The sequence below is a fragment of the Salmo salar genome, chromosome 03 (genome assembly GCF_965601325.2).
Source record: "Salmo salar chromosome 03, fSalSal1, whole genome shotgun sequence".
In the NCBI taxonomy this organism is placed as follows: Eukaryota; Metazoa; Chordata; class Actinopteri; order Salmoniformes; family Salmonidae; genus Salmo; species Salmo salar.
In genome coordinates, this window is record NC_138293.1 from 551,903 (window position 1) to 565,906 (window position 14,004).

General features: G+C 48.9%; 1 protein-coding gene across 5 annotated transcripts in view; it reads right to left on the minus strand.

The window, feature by feature from the left end:
• Nucleotides 1-391: 391 nt before the first annotated feature.
• The window catches only part of LOC106595987 (V-type proton ATPase subunit H), a 65,410-nt gene continuing 51,797 nt past the window's right edge, over nt 392-14,004 (minus strand). For all 5 annotated transcript variants that reach the window (XM_045714361.2, XM_045714358.2, XM_045714362.2 and 2 more), the window contains 5 exons: nt 5,952-6,130; nt 4,317-4,442; nt 2,678-2,779; nt 2,140-2,253; nt 392-812 (listed from right to left, as the gene is read on the minus strand). In XM_045714361.2, coding sequence (XP_045570317.1) covers nt 743-812; nt 2,140-2,253; nt 2,678-2,779; nt 4,317-4,442; nt 5,952-6,130 — 591 coding nt within the window. In that variant the 3' untranslated portion in view covers nt 392-742. The remainder of the gene's footprint in view (nt 813-2,139; nt 2,254-2,677; nt 2,780-4,316; nt 4,443-5,951; nt 6,131-14,004) is intronic.

A 14,004-nucleotide genomic window follows, 5' to 3' on the forward strand; every position in this document is an offset into this window, starting at 1 on the left:
CACATAGAAGTAAATTAGCTCGACTGGTAGTCCAGAGTTCATCTAAACAGGGGATCTTGTGTGTTTATTTGCGTTATTTGCGGTGTGGTGCCAGGACAACAACCTGTTATTTGCGTGTGCTGTCTGTGTGAGAGAGAACCCAGTGGAGCGGGGGGAACAAATACATAAATATTGACTCATCACAACTCCGCAGCTGTATGCACACAGCGCAGGTCTTAGTTTTCTGTTCCAACAACTCTTCTCCTGTGAGCGGCAACAGAAGATCCAGGGATCCAATGCTGACCTGCTGTGGTCAATCTGACATGTTTTTCGAAATAAATCTTAAACTACCTGAAAGACTTTACAGAGAGACGACAGCAGTCAAGAACCTGCGAAGAAACAACAGCCCAACAGCCATCTAGATTCGTTTTATTGGAAACTCACAATGTTTTACACACGACACAAATAACTTCAGCCGTTTTAAATTGATCACAACACAAAAAAGTGCTATTTAAATCACCTTACATCACATAGCTGTGAGGACACATGACATAATATACTGTAGCATGACCAGGAAATCAACATGTAGCCGGAGGAGAATCAGACAGGAAAGAAGAGACACCTTTTACACATCAACTCCTGACATAAACTGGACGGTTGATCCAGGTAATTTCATTGGACGATGTACATAGATACACACATAAAGTAGATATACTGGTATGCATGTATAACCCAGTTCCATGCAGGGGTCAGGAGTTCCAGATCAGCTCCTGGTGGCCACAGCCTGTTGCTGCTGCTGGTCTGACGACTGGAGCTGCTTCCCCAGATACTCCCTGTAGAGGAGAGGAGTAGATCATCCACAATCTATCATCTGTAATTATTACTATAGTATTGACCAGATACTCCCTGTAGAGGAGAGGAGTAGATAATCCACAATCTATGATCTGTAATCATTACTATAGTATTGACCAGGAACTCCCTGCAGAGGAAAAAAATCAATAATCATTACTATAGTATTGACCAGGTACTCCCTGCAGAGGAGAAAATCAATAATCATTACTATAGTATTGACCAGGTACTCCCTGCAGAGGAGAAAATCAATAATCATTACTATAGTATTGACCAGGTACTCCCTGCAGAGGAGAACATCTATAATCCAGAATCTATCCTCCTTGGCCTCAACCCTATCGAACACCTTTGGGATGAATTGTAATGCCGACTGCGAGCCAGGCCTAATCACCCAACATCAGTGCCCGACCTCACTAATGCTCTTGTGGCTGAATGGAAGCAAGTCCCTGCAGCAATGTTCCAACATCTAGTGGAAAGCCTTCCCAGAAGAGTGGAGGCTGTTATAGCAGCAATGTTCCTACATCTAGTGGAAAGCCTTCCCAGAAGAGTGGAGGCTGTTATAGCAGCAATGTTCCAACATCTAGTGGAAAGCCTTCCCAGAAGAGTGGAGGCTGTTATAGCAGCAATGTTCCAACATCTAGTGGAAAGCCTTCCCAGAAGAGTGGAGGCTGTTATAGCAGCAATGTTCCTACATCTAGTGGAAAGCCTTCCCAGAAGAGTGGAGGCTGTTATAGCAGCAATGTTCCAACATCTAGTGGAAAGCCTTCCCAGAAGAGTGGAGGCTGTTATAGCAGCAATGTTCCAACATCTAGTGGAAAGCCTTCCCAGAAGAGAGGAGGCTGTTATAGCAGCAATGTTCCAACATCTAGTGGAAAGCCTTCCCAGAAGAGTGGAGGCTGTTATAGCAGCAAAGGGGGACCAACTCCATATTAATACCCATGATTTTGGAACGAGATGTTGGACGAGCAGGTGTCCTGTACTGTTCACATACTGTTGGTCATGTAGTGTATTTAAGCCCTTGTTTTCTGTACTCAACAGTCTAGGCCCACGCTGAAACAGTCTAGGCCCACGCTGAAACAGTCTAGGCCCACGCTGAAACAGTCAGTTGTGGACCGTGAGTTTAAACTAGTACCCAGCAGTAGTATAGCAGTAGTATAGCAGCAGTAGTACGTACCAGTTGTGGACCGTGAGTTTAAACTAGTACCCAGCAGTAGTATTAGTAGCAGTAGTAGTACGTACCAGTTGTGGACCATGAGTTTAAACTAGTACCCAGCAGTAGTATAGCAGTAGTATAGCAGCAGTAGTACGTACCAGTTGTGGACCATGAGTTTCTGCACGGCCAGCAGGGCGTTGTAACGGACCAGCTGATCTTCATGGTGCATGTGGTTCATCACCAGCTGTTTCCCTCCAAGCTGCTCGATCACCCTGACAGAGAGATAAACACTGGTTAGACCCACACTGAGTGGACAAAACATTCCCACAGTTGGCTGGATGTCCTTCGGGTGGTGGACCGTTTCTTGATAGACGCGGGAAACTGGTGAGTGTAAAAAACCCAGCAGCGTTTCAGTTCTTGACACACTCAAACCGGTACATACTACCATTCACTGTTCAAAAGCATTTAAATATTTTGTCTTGCTTATTACCCCTATGAATGGCACACATACACAATCCATGTCTCAAGGTTTAAAAATTATTCTTTAACCTGTCTCCTCCCCTTCATTTACACGGATTAAAGTGGATTTAACAGGTGACAATAAGGGATTATAGATTTCACCTGGTCAGTCTATGCCATGGAAAGAGCAGGTGTTCATAATGTATTGTTAACTCAGTGTATACTGTGTGTTCTCACCGTTTCCCCCGAGGGTAGTGTCTGACGTATTCTCCAACATCATGAGCAGCTACAGCAATAACCTGAGGGTCATCAGATACCTCCAACAGACGAGTAAGGATCCTGAGGAGAGAACACATAACCTGTTAGGGCTAGGGGGCAGTATTTACACGGCCGGATAAAAAAACGTTCCCGATTTAATCTGGTTATTACTACTGCCCAGAAACTAGAATATGCATATAATTATTGGCTTTGGATAGAAAACACCCTAAAGTTTCTAAAACTGTTTGAATGGTGTCTGTGAGTATAACAGAACTCATATGGCAGGCAAAAACCTGAGAAGATTCTGTACAGGAAGTGCCCTCTCTGACCATTCCTTGTTCTTCTTGGCTCTGTTTATTGAAAACTGAGGATCTTTGCTGTAACGTGACACTTCCTACGGCTCCCATAGGCTCTCAGAACCCGGGAAAAAGCTGAATGATGTAATTCCAGCCCCAGGCTGAAAAACATTAGCGCCTTTGGTAAGTGCTCTATCAGAGGACCATCAGACTGAGGCGTGTGCACGAGGGGATCCCATGTTTTTATTTTCTCCCTCTTTGAACGTAAACACGCTTTCCCGGTCGGAATATTATCGCTTTTTTAATGAGAAAAATGGCATAAAAATTGATTTTAAACAGCGGTTGACATGCTTCCAAGTACGGTAATGGAATATTTAGAATTTTTTTGTCACGAAACGCGTCGTGCGCATCACCCTTCTTTACAAACTCTCAGCTAAGGAGCAGGTCTGTCGACAGTCCCTAGATGCAAAACGTTCTCTAGTAAAGCCCCTCAGTTATGGAACAGCCTATTTGGGATGCAACCCTCATTACCGAACCATCCACACTAGGAAGTGCTCTGTGTCTTACCGATCCATCCACACTAGGAAGTGCTCTGTGTCTTACCGATCCATCCACACTAGGAAGTGCTCTGTGTCTTACCGAACCATCCACACTAGGAAGTGCTCTGTGTCTTACCGAACCATCCACACTAGGAAGTGCTCTGTGTCTTACCGATCCATCCACACTAGGAAGTGCTCTGTGTCTTACCGAACCATCCACACTAGGAAGTGCTCTGTGTCTTACCGATCCATCCACACTAGGAAGTGCTCTGTGTCTTACCGATCCATCCACACTAGGAAGTGGTCTGTGTCTTACCGATCCATCCACACTAGGAAGTGCTCTGTGTCTTACCGATCCATCCACACTAGGAAGTGCTCTGTGTCTTACCGATCCATCCACACTAGGAAGTGCTCTGTGTCTTACCGATCCATCCACACTAGGAAGTGCTCTGTGTCTTACCGATCCATCCACACTAGGAAGTGCTCTGTGTCTTACCGAACCATCCACACTAGGAAGTGCTCTGTGTCTTACCGAACCATCCACACTAGGAAGTGCTCTGTGTCTTACCGAACCATCCACACTAGGAAGTGCTCTGTGTCTTACCGAACCATCCACACTAGGAAGTGCTCTGTGTCTTACCGATCCATCCACACTAGGAAGTGCTCTGTGTCTTACCGAACCATCCACACTAGGAAGTGCTCTGTGTCTTACCGAACCATCCACACTAGGAAGTGCTCTGTGTCTTACCGAACCATCCACACTAGGAAGTGCTCTTTGCTTACTTGAGGAGTTCGTAGTTCTTCTCGTTGAGGCGAACAGCATTCTCACGCCAGAACTTCTCTGATTTGTGGACCGGGCTCCACTCCAGGCGCCCGGACTTCAGCTCCGAGCTGTACTCATCAAACGAACTGAGAGGGAGAGAAAGAGAGCGAGAGAAAACAAGCTTAACCCCTTACATCTAGATGTTCCGCTACTGCCCCCCATCCTAAACAGCTGAAATAACAAGTAACAAACAAACTAGCAGATACATTTTGTTGAAGAACAGCCTCAGACCGACAGTCCTTAATATAGAGAGATGTTGACCTGTGGAGAGATCAATTTGAGGGGTATTCCAGGTCAGTTCCAGTGTGGTTTAAGAGATCTGTACTGTTCTGCTAGCGTAGCCTAGTAACAGCACAGTAATGCCTGCTAGCGTAGCGCCCAGTAACAGCACAGTAATGCCTGCTAGCGTAGCGCCTAGTAACAGCACAGTAATGCCTGCTAGCGTAGCGCCCAGTAACAGCACAGTAATGCCTGCTAGCGTAGCGCCCAGTAACAGCACAGTAATGCCTGCTAGCGTAGCGCCCAGTAACAGCACAGTAATGCCTGCTAGCGTAGCTCCTAGTAACAGCACAGTAATGCCTGCTAGCGTAGCGCCCAGTAACAGCACAGTAATGCCTGCTAGCGTAGCGCCCAGTAACAGCACAGTAATGCCTGCTAGCGTAGCGCCTAGTAACAGCACAGTAATGCCTGCTAGCGTAGCGCCCAGTAACAGCACTGTAATGCCTGCTAGCGTAGCGCCTAGTAACAGCACAGTAATGCCTGCTAGCGTAGCGCCTAGTAACAGCACAGTAATGCCTGCTAGCGTAGCGCCTAGTAACAGCACAGTAATGCCTGCTCCCAGACTCTAGGTTCTGACCTGGAGAAGTTAGGGTTAGGGGTCAGAGGTAACCTACCTGAGGTCCTGAACGCTCTCTCCCAGACTCTAGGTTCTGACCTGGAGAAGTTAGGGTTAGGGGTCAGAGGTAACCTACCTGAGGTCCTGAACGCTCTCTCCCAGACTCTAGGTTCTGACCTGGAGAAGTTAGGGTTAGGGGTCAGAGGTAACCTACCTGAGGTCCTGAACGCTCTCTCCCAGACTCTAGGTTCTGACCTGGAGAAGTTAGGGTTAGGGGTCAGAGGTAACCTACCTGAGGTCCTGAACGCTCTCTCCCAGACTCTAGGTTCTGACCTGGAGAAGTTAGGGTTAGGGGTCAGAGGTAACCTACCTGAGGTCCTGAACGCTCTCTCCCAGACTCTAGGTTCTGACCTGGAGAAGTTAGGGTTAGGGGTCAGAGGTAACCTACCTGAGGTCCTGAACGCTCTCTCCCAGACTCTAGGTTCTGACCTGGAGAAGTTAGGGTTAGGGGTCAGAGGTAACCTACCTGAGGTCCTGAACGCTCTCTCCCAGACTCTAGGTTCTGACCTGGAGAAGTTAGGGTTAGGGGTCAGAGGTAACCTACCTGAGGTCCTGAACGCTCTCTCCCAGACTCTAGGTTCTGACCTGGAGAAGTTAGGGTTAGGGGTCAGAGGTAACCTACCTGAGGTCCTGAACGCTCTCTCCCAGACTCTAGGTTCTGACCTGGAGAAGTTAGGGTTAGGGGTCAGAGGTAACCTACCTGAGGTCCTGAACGCTCTCTCCCAGACTCTCCAGCAGGAACTTGATGTCTTCCGTAATGTCCTCATCATCATACTTCTGCTGGTCCAGATTCTCCAGCTGCTTCAGAACCTTACACTGGATCATGGCTAGAGCATACTCCTGACGGGTCTCCCGCTCCACTGACTTCTCCAACAGGTTCTATAATAATAATAATAATAATAATAATAATAAGGATCATGGCCAGGGCATTCTCCTGACAGGTCTCCCTCTCAGTCGATTTCTCCAGAACCCTCTACTACGTTTGTGGTTTGAGGAGTTAGCGAGGTAACTTTGGTCAACCCTGAGCTCAACTCTGGATAACAAGTACAACGAAAGGTGCTCAGCTTTTAGACAGGTACATTTCTACGGCAACAAATCCTTCAGAACTAATCTTCTCCCGGGCAGGTTTAACTCTATTTACCCTGAACAAAGTATGTGAGCCACGAATTGAGGACCAATGAAATCAGATTCCTTCCCTCTAGGAAAGATTGCTTTATCAACTTCACCGCAGAAAGGCCATATCGGCGGACGGCGTGGATTGAGACGCATCCAATGAAAAACGGATCTCTAGCTGAAACGGACATATTTAATGGGGAATTGTGTATTATGCTAATTAGATTGCCTCTTAAAGTCAAGGCATCGGAAATACTTTCTGAATGCACAACTCTACACCAAACTGCTACAGCGACACACTCCCACCACTACACACTCCCACCACTACACACTCCCACCACTACACGCTGCTCCAACTGCACGCTGCTCCAACTGCACGCTGCTCCAACTGCACGCTGCTCCAACTGCACGCTGCTCCAACTACACGCTGCTCCAACTACACGCTGCTCCAAATACACGCTGCTCCAACTACACGCTGCTCCAAATACACGCTGCTCCAACTACACGCAGCTCGCCGCGCTGCCACACACGTTCAAGAAAGAGTTAAGAAAATAGTAAAAAATTATTTAAAAAAGTAACAATAAAATAAGAAGGCTATATACAGGGGGTACCGGTACAGAGTCAATGTGGAGGCTATATACAGGGTGTTACGGTACAGAGTCAATGTGGAGGCTATATACAGGGGGTACCGGTACAGAGTCAATGTGGAGGCTATATACAGGGGGTACCGGTACAGAGTCAATGTGGAGGCTATATACAGGGGGTACCGGTACAGAGTCAATGTGGAGGCTATATACAGGGGGTACCGGTACAGAGTCAATGTGGAGGCTATATACAGGGGGTACCGGTACAGAGTCAATGTGGAGGCTATATACAGGGGGTACCGGTACAGAGTCAATGTGGAGGCTATATACAGGGGGTACCGGTACAGAGTCAATGTGGAGGCTATATACAGGGGGTACCGGTACAGAGTCAATGTGGAGGCTATATACAGGGGGTACCGGTACAGAGTCAATGTGGAGGCTATATACAGGGGGTACCGGTACAGAGTCAATGTGGAGGTTATATACAGGGGGTACCGGTACAGAGTCAATGTGGAGGCTATATACAGGGGGTACCGGTACAGAGTCAATGTGGAGGCTATATACAGGGGGTACCGGTACAGAGTCAATGTGGAGGCTATATACAGGGGGTACCGGTACAGAGTCAATGTGGAGGCTATATACAGGGGGTACCGGTACAGAGTCAATGTGGAGGCTATATACAGGGGGTACCGGTACAGAGTCAATGTGGAGGCTATATACAGGGGGTACCGGTACAGAGTCAATGTGGAGGCTATATACAGGGGGTACCGGTACAGAGTCAATGTGGAGGCTATATACAGGGGGTACCGGTACAGAGTCAATGTGGAGGCTATATACAGGGGGTACCGGTACAGAGTCAATGTGGAGGCTATATACAGGGGGTACCGGTACAGAGTCAATGTGGAGGCTATATACAGGGGGAACCGGTACAGAGTCAATGTGGAGGCTATATACAGGGGGTACCGGTACAGAGTCAATGTGGAGGCTATATACAGGGGGTACCGGTACAGAGTCAATGTGGAGGCTATAGACAGGGGGTACCGGTACAGAGTCAATGTGGAGGCTATATACAGGGGGTACCGGTACAGAGTCAATGTGGAGGCTATATACAGGGGGGTACCGGTACAGAGTCAATGTGGAGGCTATATACAGGGGGTACCGGTACAGAGTCAATGTGGAGGCTATATACAGGGGGAACCGGTACAGAGTCAATGTGGAGGCTATATACAGGGGGTACCGGTACAGAGTCAATGTGGAGGCTATATACAGGGGGTACCGGTACAGAGTCAATGTGGAGGCTATATACAGGGGGTACCGGTACAGAGTCAATGTGGAGGCTATATACAGGGGGTACCGGTACAGAGTCAATGTGGAGGCTATATACAGGGGCTACCGGTACAGAGTCAATGTGGAGGCTATATACAGGGGGTACCGGTACAGAGTCAATGTGGAGGCTATATACAGGGGGTACCAGTACAGAGTCAATGTGGAGGCTATATACAGGGGGTACCGGTACAGAGTCAATGTGGAGGCTATATACAGGGTATTACGGTACAGAGTCAATGTGGAGGCTATATACAGGGGGTACCGGTACAGAGTCAATGTGGAGGCTATATACAGGGGGTACCGGTACAGAGTCAATGTGGAGGCTATATACAGGGGGTACCGGTACAGAGTCAATGTGGAGGCTATATACAGGGGGTACCGGTACAGAGTCAATGTGGAGGCTATATACAGGGGGTACCGGTACAGAGTCAATGTGGAGGCTATATACAGGGGGTACCGGTACAGAGTCAATGTGGAGGCTATATACAGGGTATTACGGTACAGAGTCAATGTGGAGGCTATATACAGGGGGTACCAGTACAGAGTCAATGTGGAGGCTATATACAGGGGGTACCGGTACAGAGTCAATGTGGAGGCTATATACAGGGGGTACCGGTACAGAGTCAATGTGGAGGCTATATACAGGGGGGTACCAGTACAGAGTCAATGTGGAGGCTATATACAGGGGGTACCGGTACAGAGTCAATGTGGAGGCTATATACAGGGTATTACGGTACAGAGTCAATGTGGAGGCTATATACAGGGGGTACCAGTACAGAGTCAATGTGGAGGCTATATACAGGGGGTACCGGTACAGAGTCAATGTGGAGGCTATATACAGGGGGTACCTTTACAGAGTCAATGTGGAGGCTATATACAGGGTATTACCGGTACAGAGTCAATGTGGAGGCTATATACAGGGGGTACCGGTACAGAGTCAATGTGGAGGCTATATACAGGGGGTACCGGTACAGAGTCAATGTGGAGGCTATATACAGGGGGTACCGGTACAGAGTCAATGTGGAGGCTATATACAGGGGGTACCGGTACAGAGTCAATGTGGAGGCTATATACAGGGGGTACCGGTACAGAGTCAATGTGGAGGCTATATACAGGGGGTACCGGTACAGAGTCAATGTGGAGGCTATATACAGGGGGTACCGGTACAGAGTCAATGTGGAGGCTATATACAGGGGGTACCGGTACAGAGTCAATGTGGAGGCTATATACAGGGGGTACCGGTACAGAGTCAATGTGGAGGCTATATACAGGGGGTACCGGTACAGAGTCAATGTGGAGGCTATATACAGGGGGTACCGGTACAGAGTCAATGTGGAGGCTATATACAGGGGGTACCGGTACAGAGTCAATGTGGAGGCTATATACAGGGGGTACCGGTACAGAGTCAATGTGGAGGCTATATACAGGGGGTACCGGTACAGAGTCAATGTGGAGGCTATATACAGGGGGTACCGGTACAGAGTCAATGTGGAGGCTATATACAGGGGGTACCGGTACAGAGTCAATGTGGAGGCTATATACAGGGGGTACCGGTACAGAGTCAATGTGGAGGCTATATACAGGGGGTACCGGTACAGAGTCAATGTGGAGGCTATATACAGGGGGTACCGGTACAGAGTCAATGTGGAGGCTATATACAGGGGGTACCGGTACAGAGTCAATGTGGAGGCTATATACAGGGGGTACCGGTACAGAGTCAATGTGGAGGCTATATACAGGGGGTACCGGTACAGAGTCAATGTGGAGGCTATATACAGGGGGTACCGGTACAGAGTCAATGTGGAGGCTATATACAGGGGGTACCGGTACAGAGTCAATGTGGAGGCTATATACAGGGGGTACCGGTACAGAGTCAATGTGGAGGCTATATACAGGGGGTACCGGTACAGAGTCAATGTGGAGGCTATATACAGGGGGTACCGGTACAGAGTCAATGTGGAGGCTATATACAGGGGGTACCGGTACAGAGTCAATGTGGAGGCTATATACAGGGGGTACCGGTACAGAGTCAATGTGGAGGCTATATACAGGGGGTACCGGTACAGAGTCAATGTGGAGGCTATATACAGGGGGTACCGGTACAGAGTCAATGTGGAGGCTATATACAGGGGGTACCGGTACAGAGTCAATGTGGAGGCTATATACAGGGGGTACCGGTACAGAGTCAATGTGGAGGCTATATACAGGGGGTACCGGTACAGAGTCAATGTGGAGGCTATATACAGGGTAGTACGGTACAGAGTCAATGTGGAGGCTATATACAGGGGGTACCGGTACAGAGTCAATGTGGAGGCTATATACAGGGGGTACCGGTACAGAGTCAATGTGGAGGCTATATACAGGGGGTACCGGTACAGAGTCAATGTGGAGGCTATATACAGGGGATTACGGTACAGAGTCAATGTGGAGGCTATATACAGGGGGTACCGGTACAGAGTCAATGTGGAGGCTATATACAGGGTATTACGGTACAGAGTCAATGTGGAGGCTATATACAGGGGGTACCGGTACAGAGTCAATGTGGAGGCTATATACAGGGTGTTACGGTACAGAGTCAATGTGGAGGCTATATACAGGGGGTACCGGTACAGAGTCAATGTGGAGGCTATATACAGGGGGTACCGGTACAGAGTCAATGTGGAGGCTATATACAGGGGGTACCGGTACAGAGTCAATGTGGAGGCTATATACAGGGGGTACCGGTACAGAGTCAATGTGGAGGCTATATACAGGGGGTACCGGTACAGAGTCAATGTGGAGGCTATATACAGGGGGTACCGGTACAGAGTCAATGTGGAGGCTATATACAGGGGGCACCGGTACAGAGTCAATGTGGAGGCTATATACAGGGGGTACCGGTACAGAGTCAATGTGGAGGCTATATACAGGGTAGTACGGTACAGAGTCAATGTGGAGGCTATATACAGGGGGCACCGGTACAGAGTCAATGTGGAGGCTATATACAGGGGGTACCGGTACAGAGTCAATGTGGAGGCTATATACAGGGGATACCGGTACAGAGTCAATGTGGAGGCTATATACAGGGGGTACCGGTACAGAGTCAATGTGGAGGCTATATACAGGGGGTACCGGTACAGAGTCAATGTGGAGGCTATATACAGGGGGTACCGGTACAGAGTCAATGTGGAGGCTATATACAGGGGGTACCGGTACAGAGTCAATGTGGAGGCTATATACAGGGGGTACCGGTACAGAGTCAATGTGGAGGCTATATACAGGGGGTACCGGTACAGAGTCAATGTGGAGGCTATATACAGGGGGTACCGGTACAGAGTCAATGTGGAGGCTATATACAGGGGGTACCGGTACAGAGTCAATGTGGAGGCTATATACAGGGGGTACCGGTACAGAGTCAATGTGGAGGCTATATACAGGGGGTACCGGTACAGAGTCAATGTGGAGGCTATATACAGGGGGTACCGGTACAGAGTCAATGTGGAGGCTATATACAGGGGGTACCGGTACAGAGTCAATGTGGAGGCTATATACAGGGGGTACCGGTACAGAGTCAATGTGGAGGCTATATACTGGGTATTACGGTACAGAGTCAATGTGGAGGCTATATACAGGGGGTACCGGTACAGAGTCAATGTGGAGGCTATATACAGGGGGTACCGGTACAGAGTCAATGTGGAGGCTATATACAGGGGGTACCGGTACAGAGTCAATGTGGAGGCTATATACTGGGTATTACGGTACAGAGTCAATGTGGAGGCTATATACAGGGGGTACCGGTACAGAGTCAATGTGGAGGCTATATACAGGGTATTACGGTACAGAGTCAATGTGGAGGCTATATACAGGGGGTACCGGTACAGAGTCAATGTGGAGGCTATATACAGGGTGTTACGGTACAGAGTCAATGTGGAGGCTATATACAGGGGGTACCGGTACAGAGTCAATGTGGAGGCTATATACAGGGGGTACCGGTACAGAGTCAATGTGGAGGCTATATACAGGGGGTACCGGTACAGAGTCAATGTGGAGGCTATATACAGGGGGTACCGGTACAGAGTCAATGTGGAGGCTATATACAGGGGGTACCGGTACAGAGTCAATGTGGAGGCTATATACAGGGGGTACCGGTACAGAGTCAATGTGGAGGCTATATACAGGGGGTACCGGTACAGAGTCAATGTGGAGGCTATATACAGGGGGTACCGGTACAGAGTCAATGTGGAGGCTATATACAGGGGGTACCGGTACAGAGTCAATGTGGAGGCTATATACAGGGGGTACCGGTACAGAGTCAATGTGGAGGCTATATACAGGGGGTACCGGTACAGAGTCAATGTGGAGGCTATATACAGGGGGTACCGGTACAGAGTCAATGTGGAGGCTATATACAGGGGGTACCGGTACAGAGTCAATGTGGAGGCTATATACAGGGGGTACCGGTACAGAGTCAATGTGGAGGCTATATACAGGGGGTACCGGTACAGAGTCAATGTGGAGGCTATATACAGGGGGTACCGGTACAGAGTCAATGTGGAGGCTATATACAGGGGGTACCGGTACAGAGTCAATGTGGAGGCTATATACAGGGGGTACCGGTACAGAGTCAATGTGGAGGCTATATACAGGGGGTACCGGTACAGAGTCAATGTGGAGGCTATATACAGGGGGTACCGGTACAGAGTCAATGTGGAGGCTATATACAGGGGGTACCGGTACAGAGTCAATGTGGAGGCTATATACAGGGGGTACCGGTACAGAGTCAATGTGGAGGCTATATACAGGGGGTACCGGTACAGAGTCAATGTGGAGGCTATATACAGGGGGTACCGGTACAGAGTCAATGTGGAGGCTATATACAGGGGGTACCGGTACAGAGTCAATGTGGAGGCTATATACAGGGTATTACGGTACAGAGTCAATGTGGAGGCTATATACAGGGGGTACCGGTACAGAGTCAATGTGGAGGCTATATACAGGGGGTACCGGTACAGAGTCAATGTGGAGGCTATATACAGGGGGTACCGGTACAGAGTCAATGTGGAGGCTATATACAGGGGGTTACCGGTACAGAGTCAATGTGGAGGCTATATACAGGGGGTACCGGTACAGAGTCAATGTGGAGGCTATATACAGGGTAGTACCGGTACAGAGTCAATGTGGAGGCTATATACAGGGGGTACCGGTACAGAGTCAATGTGGAGGCTATATACAGGGGGTACCGGTACAGAGTCAATGTGGAGGCTATATACAGGGGGTACCGGTACAGAGTCAATGTGGAGGCTATATACAGGGGGTACCGGTACAGAGTCAATGTGGAGGCTATATACAGGGGGTACCGGTACAGAGTCAATGTGGAGGCTATATACAGGGGGTACCGGTACAGAGTCAATGTGGAGGCTATATACAGGGGGTACCGGTACAGAGTCAATGTGGAGGCTATATACAGGGGGTACCGGTACAGAGTCAATGTGGAGGCTATATACAGGGGGTACCGGTACAGAGTCAATGTGGAGGCTATATACAGGGGGTACCGGTACAGAGTCAATGTGGAGGCTATATACAGGGGGTACCGGTACAGAGTCAATGTGGAGGCTATATACAGGGGGTACCGGTACAGAGTCAATGTGGAGGCTATATACAGGGGGTACCGGTACAGAGTCAATGTGGAGGCTATATACAGGGGGTACCGGTACAGAGTCAATGTGGAGGCTATATACAGGGGGTACCGGT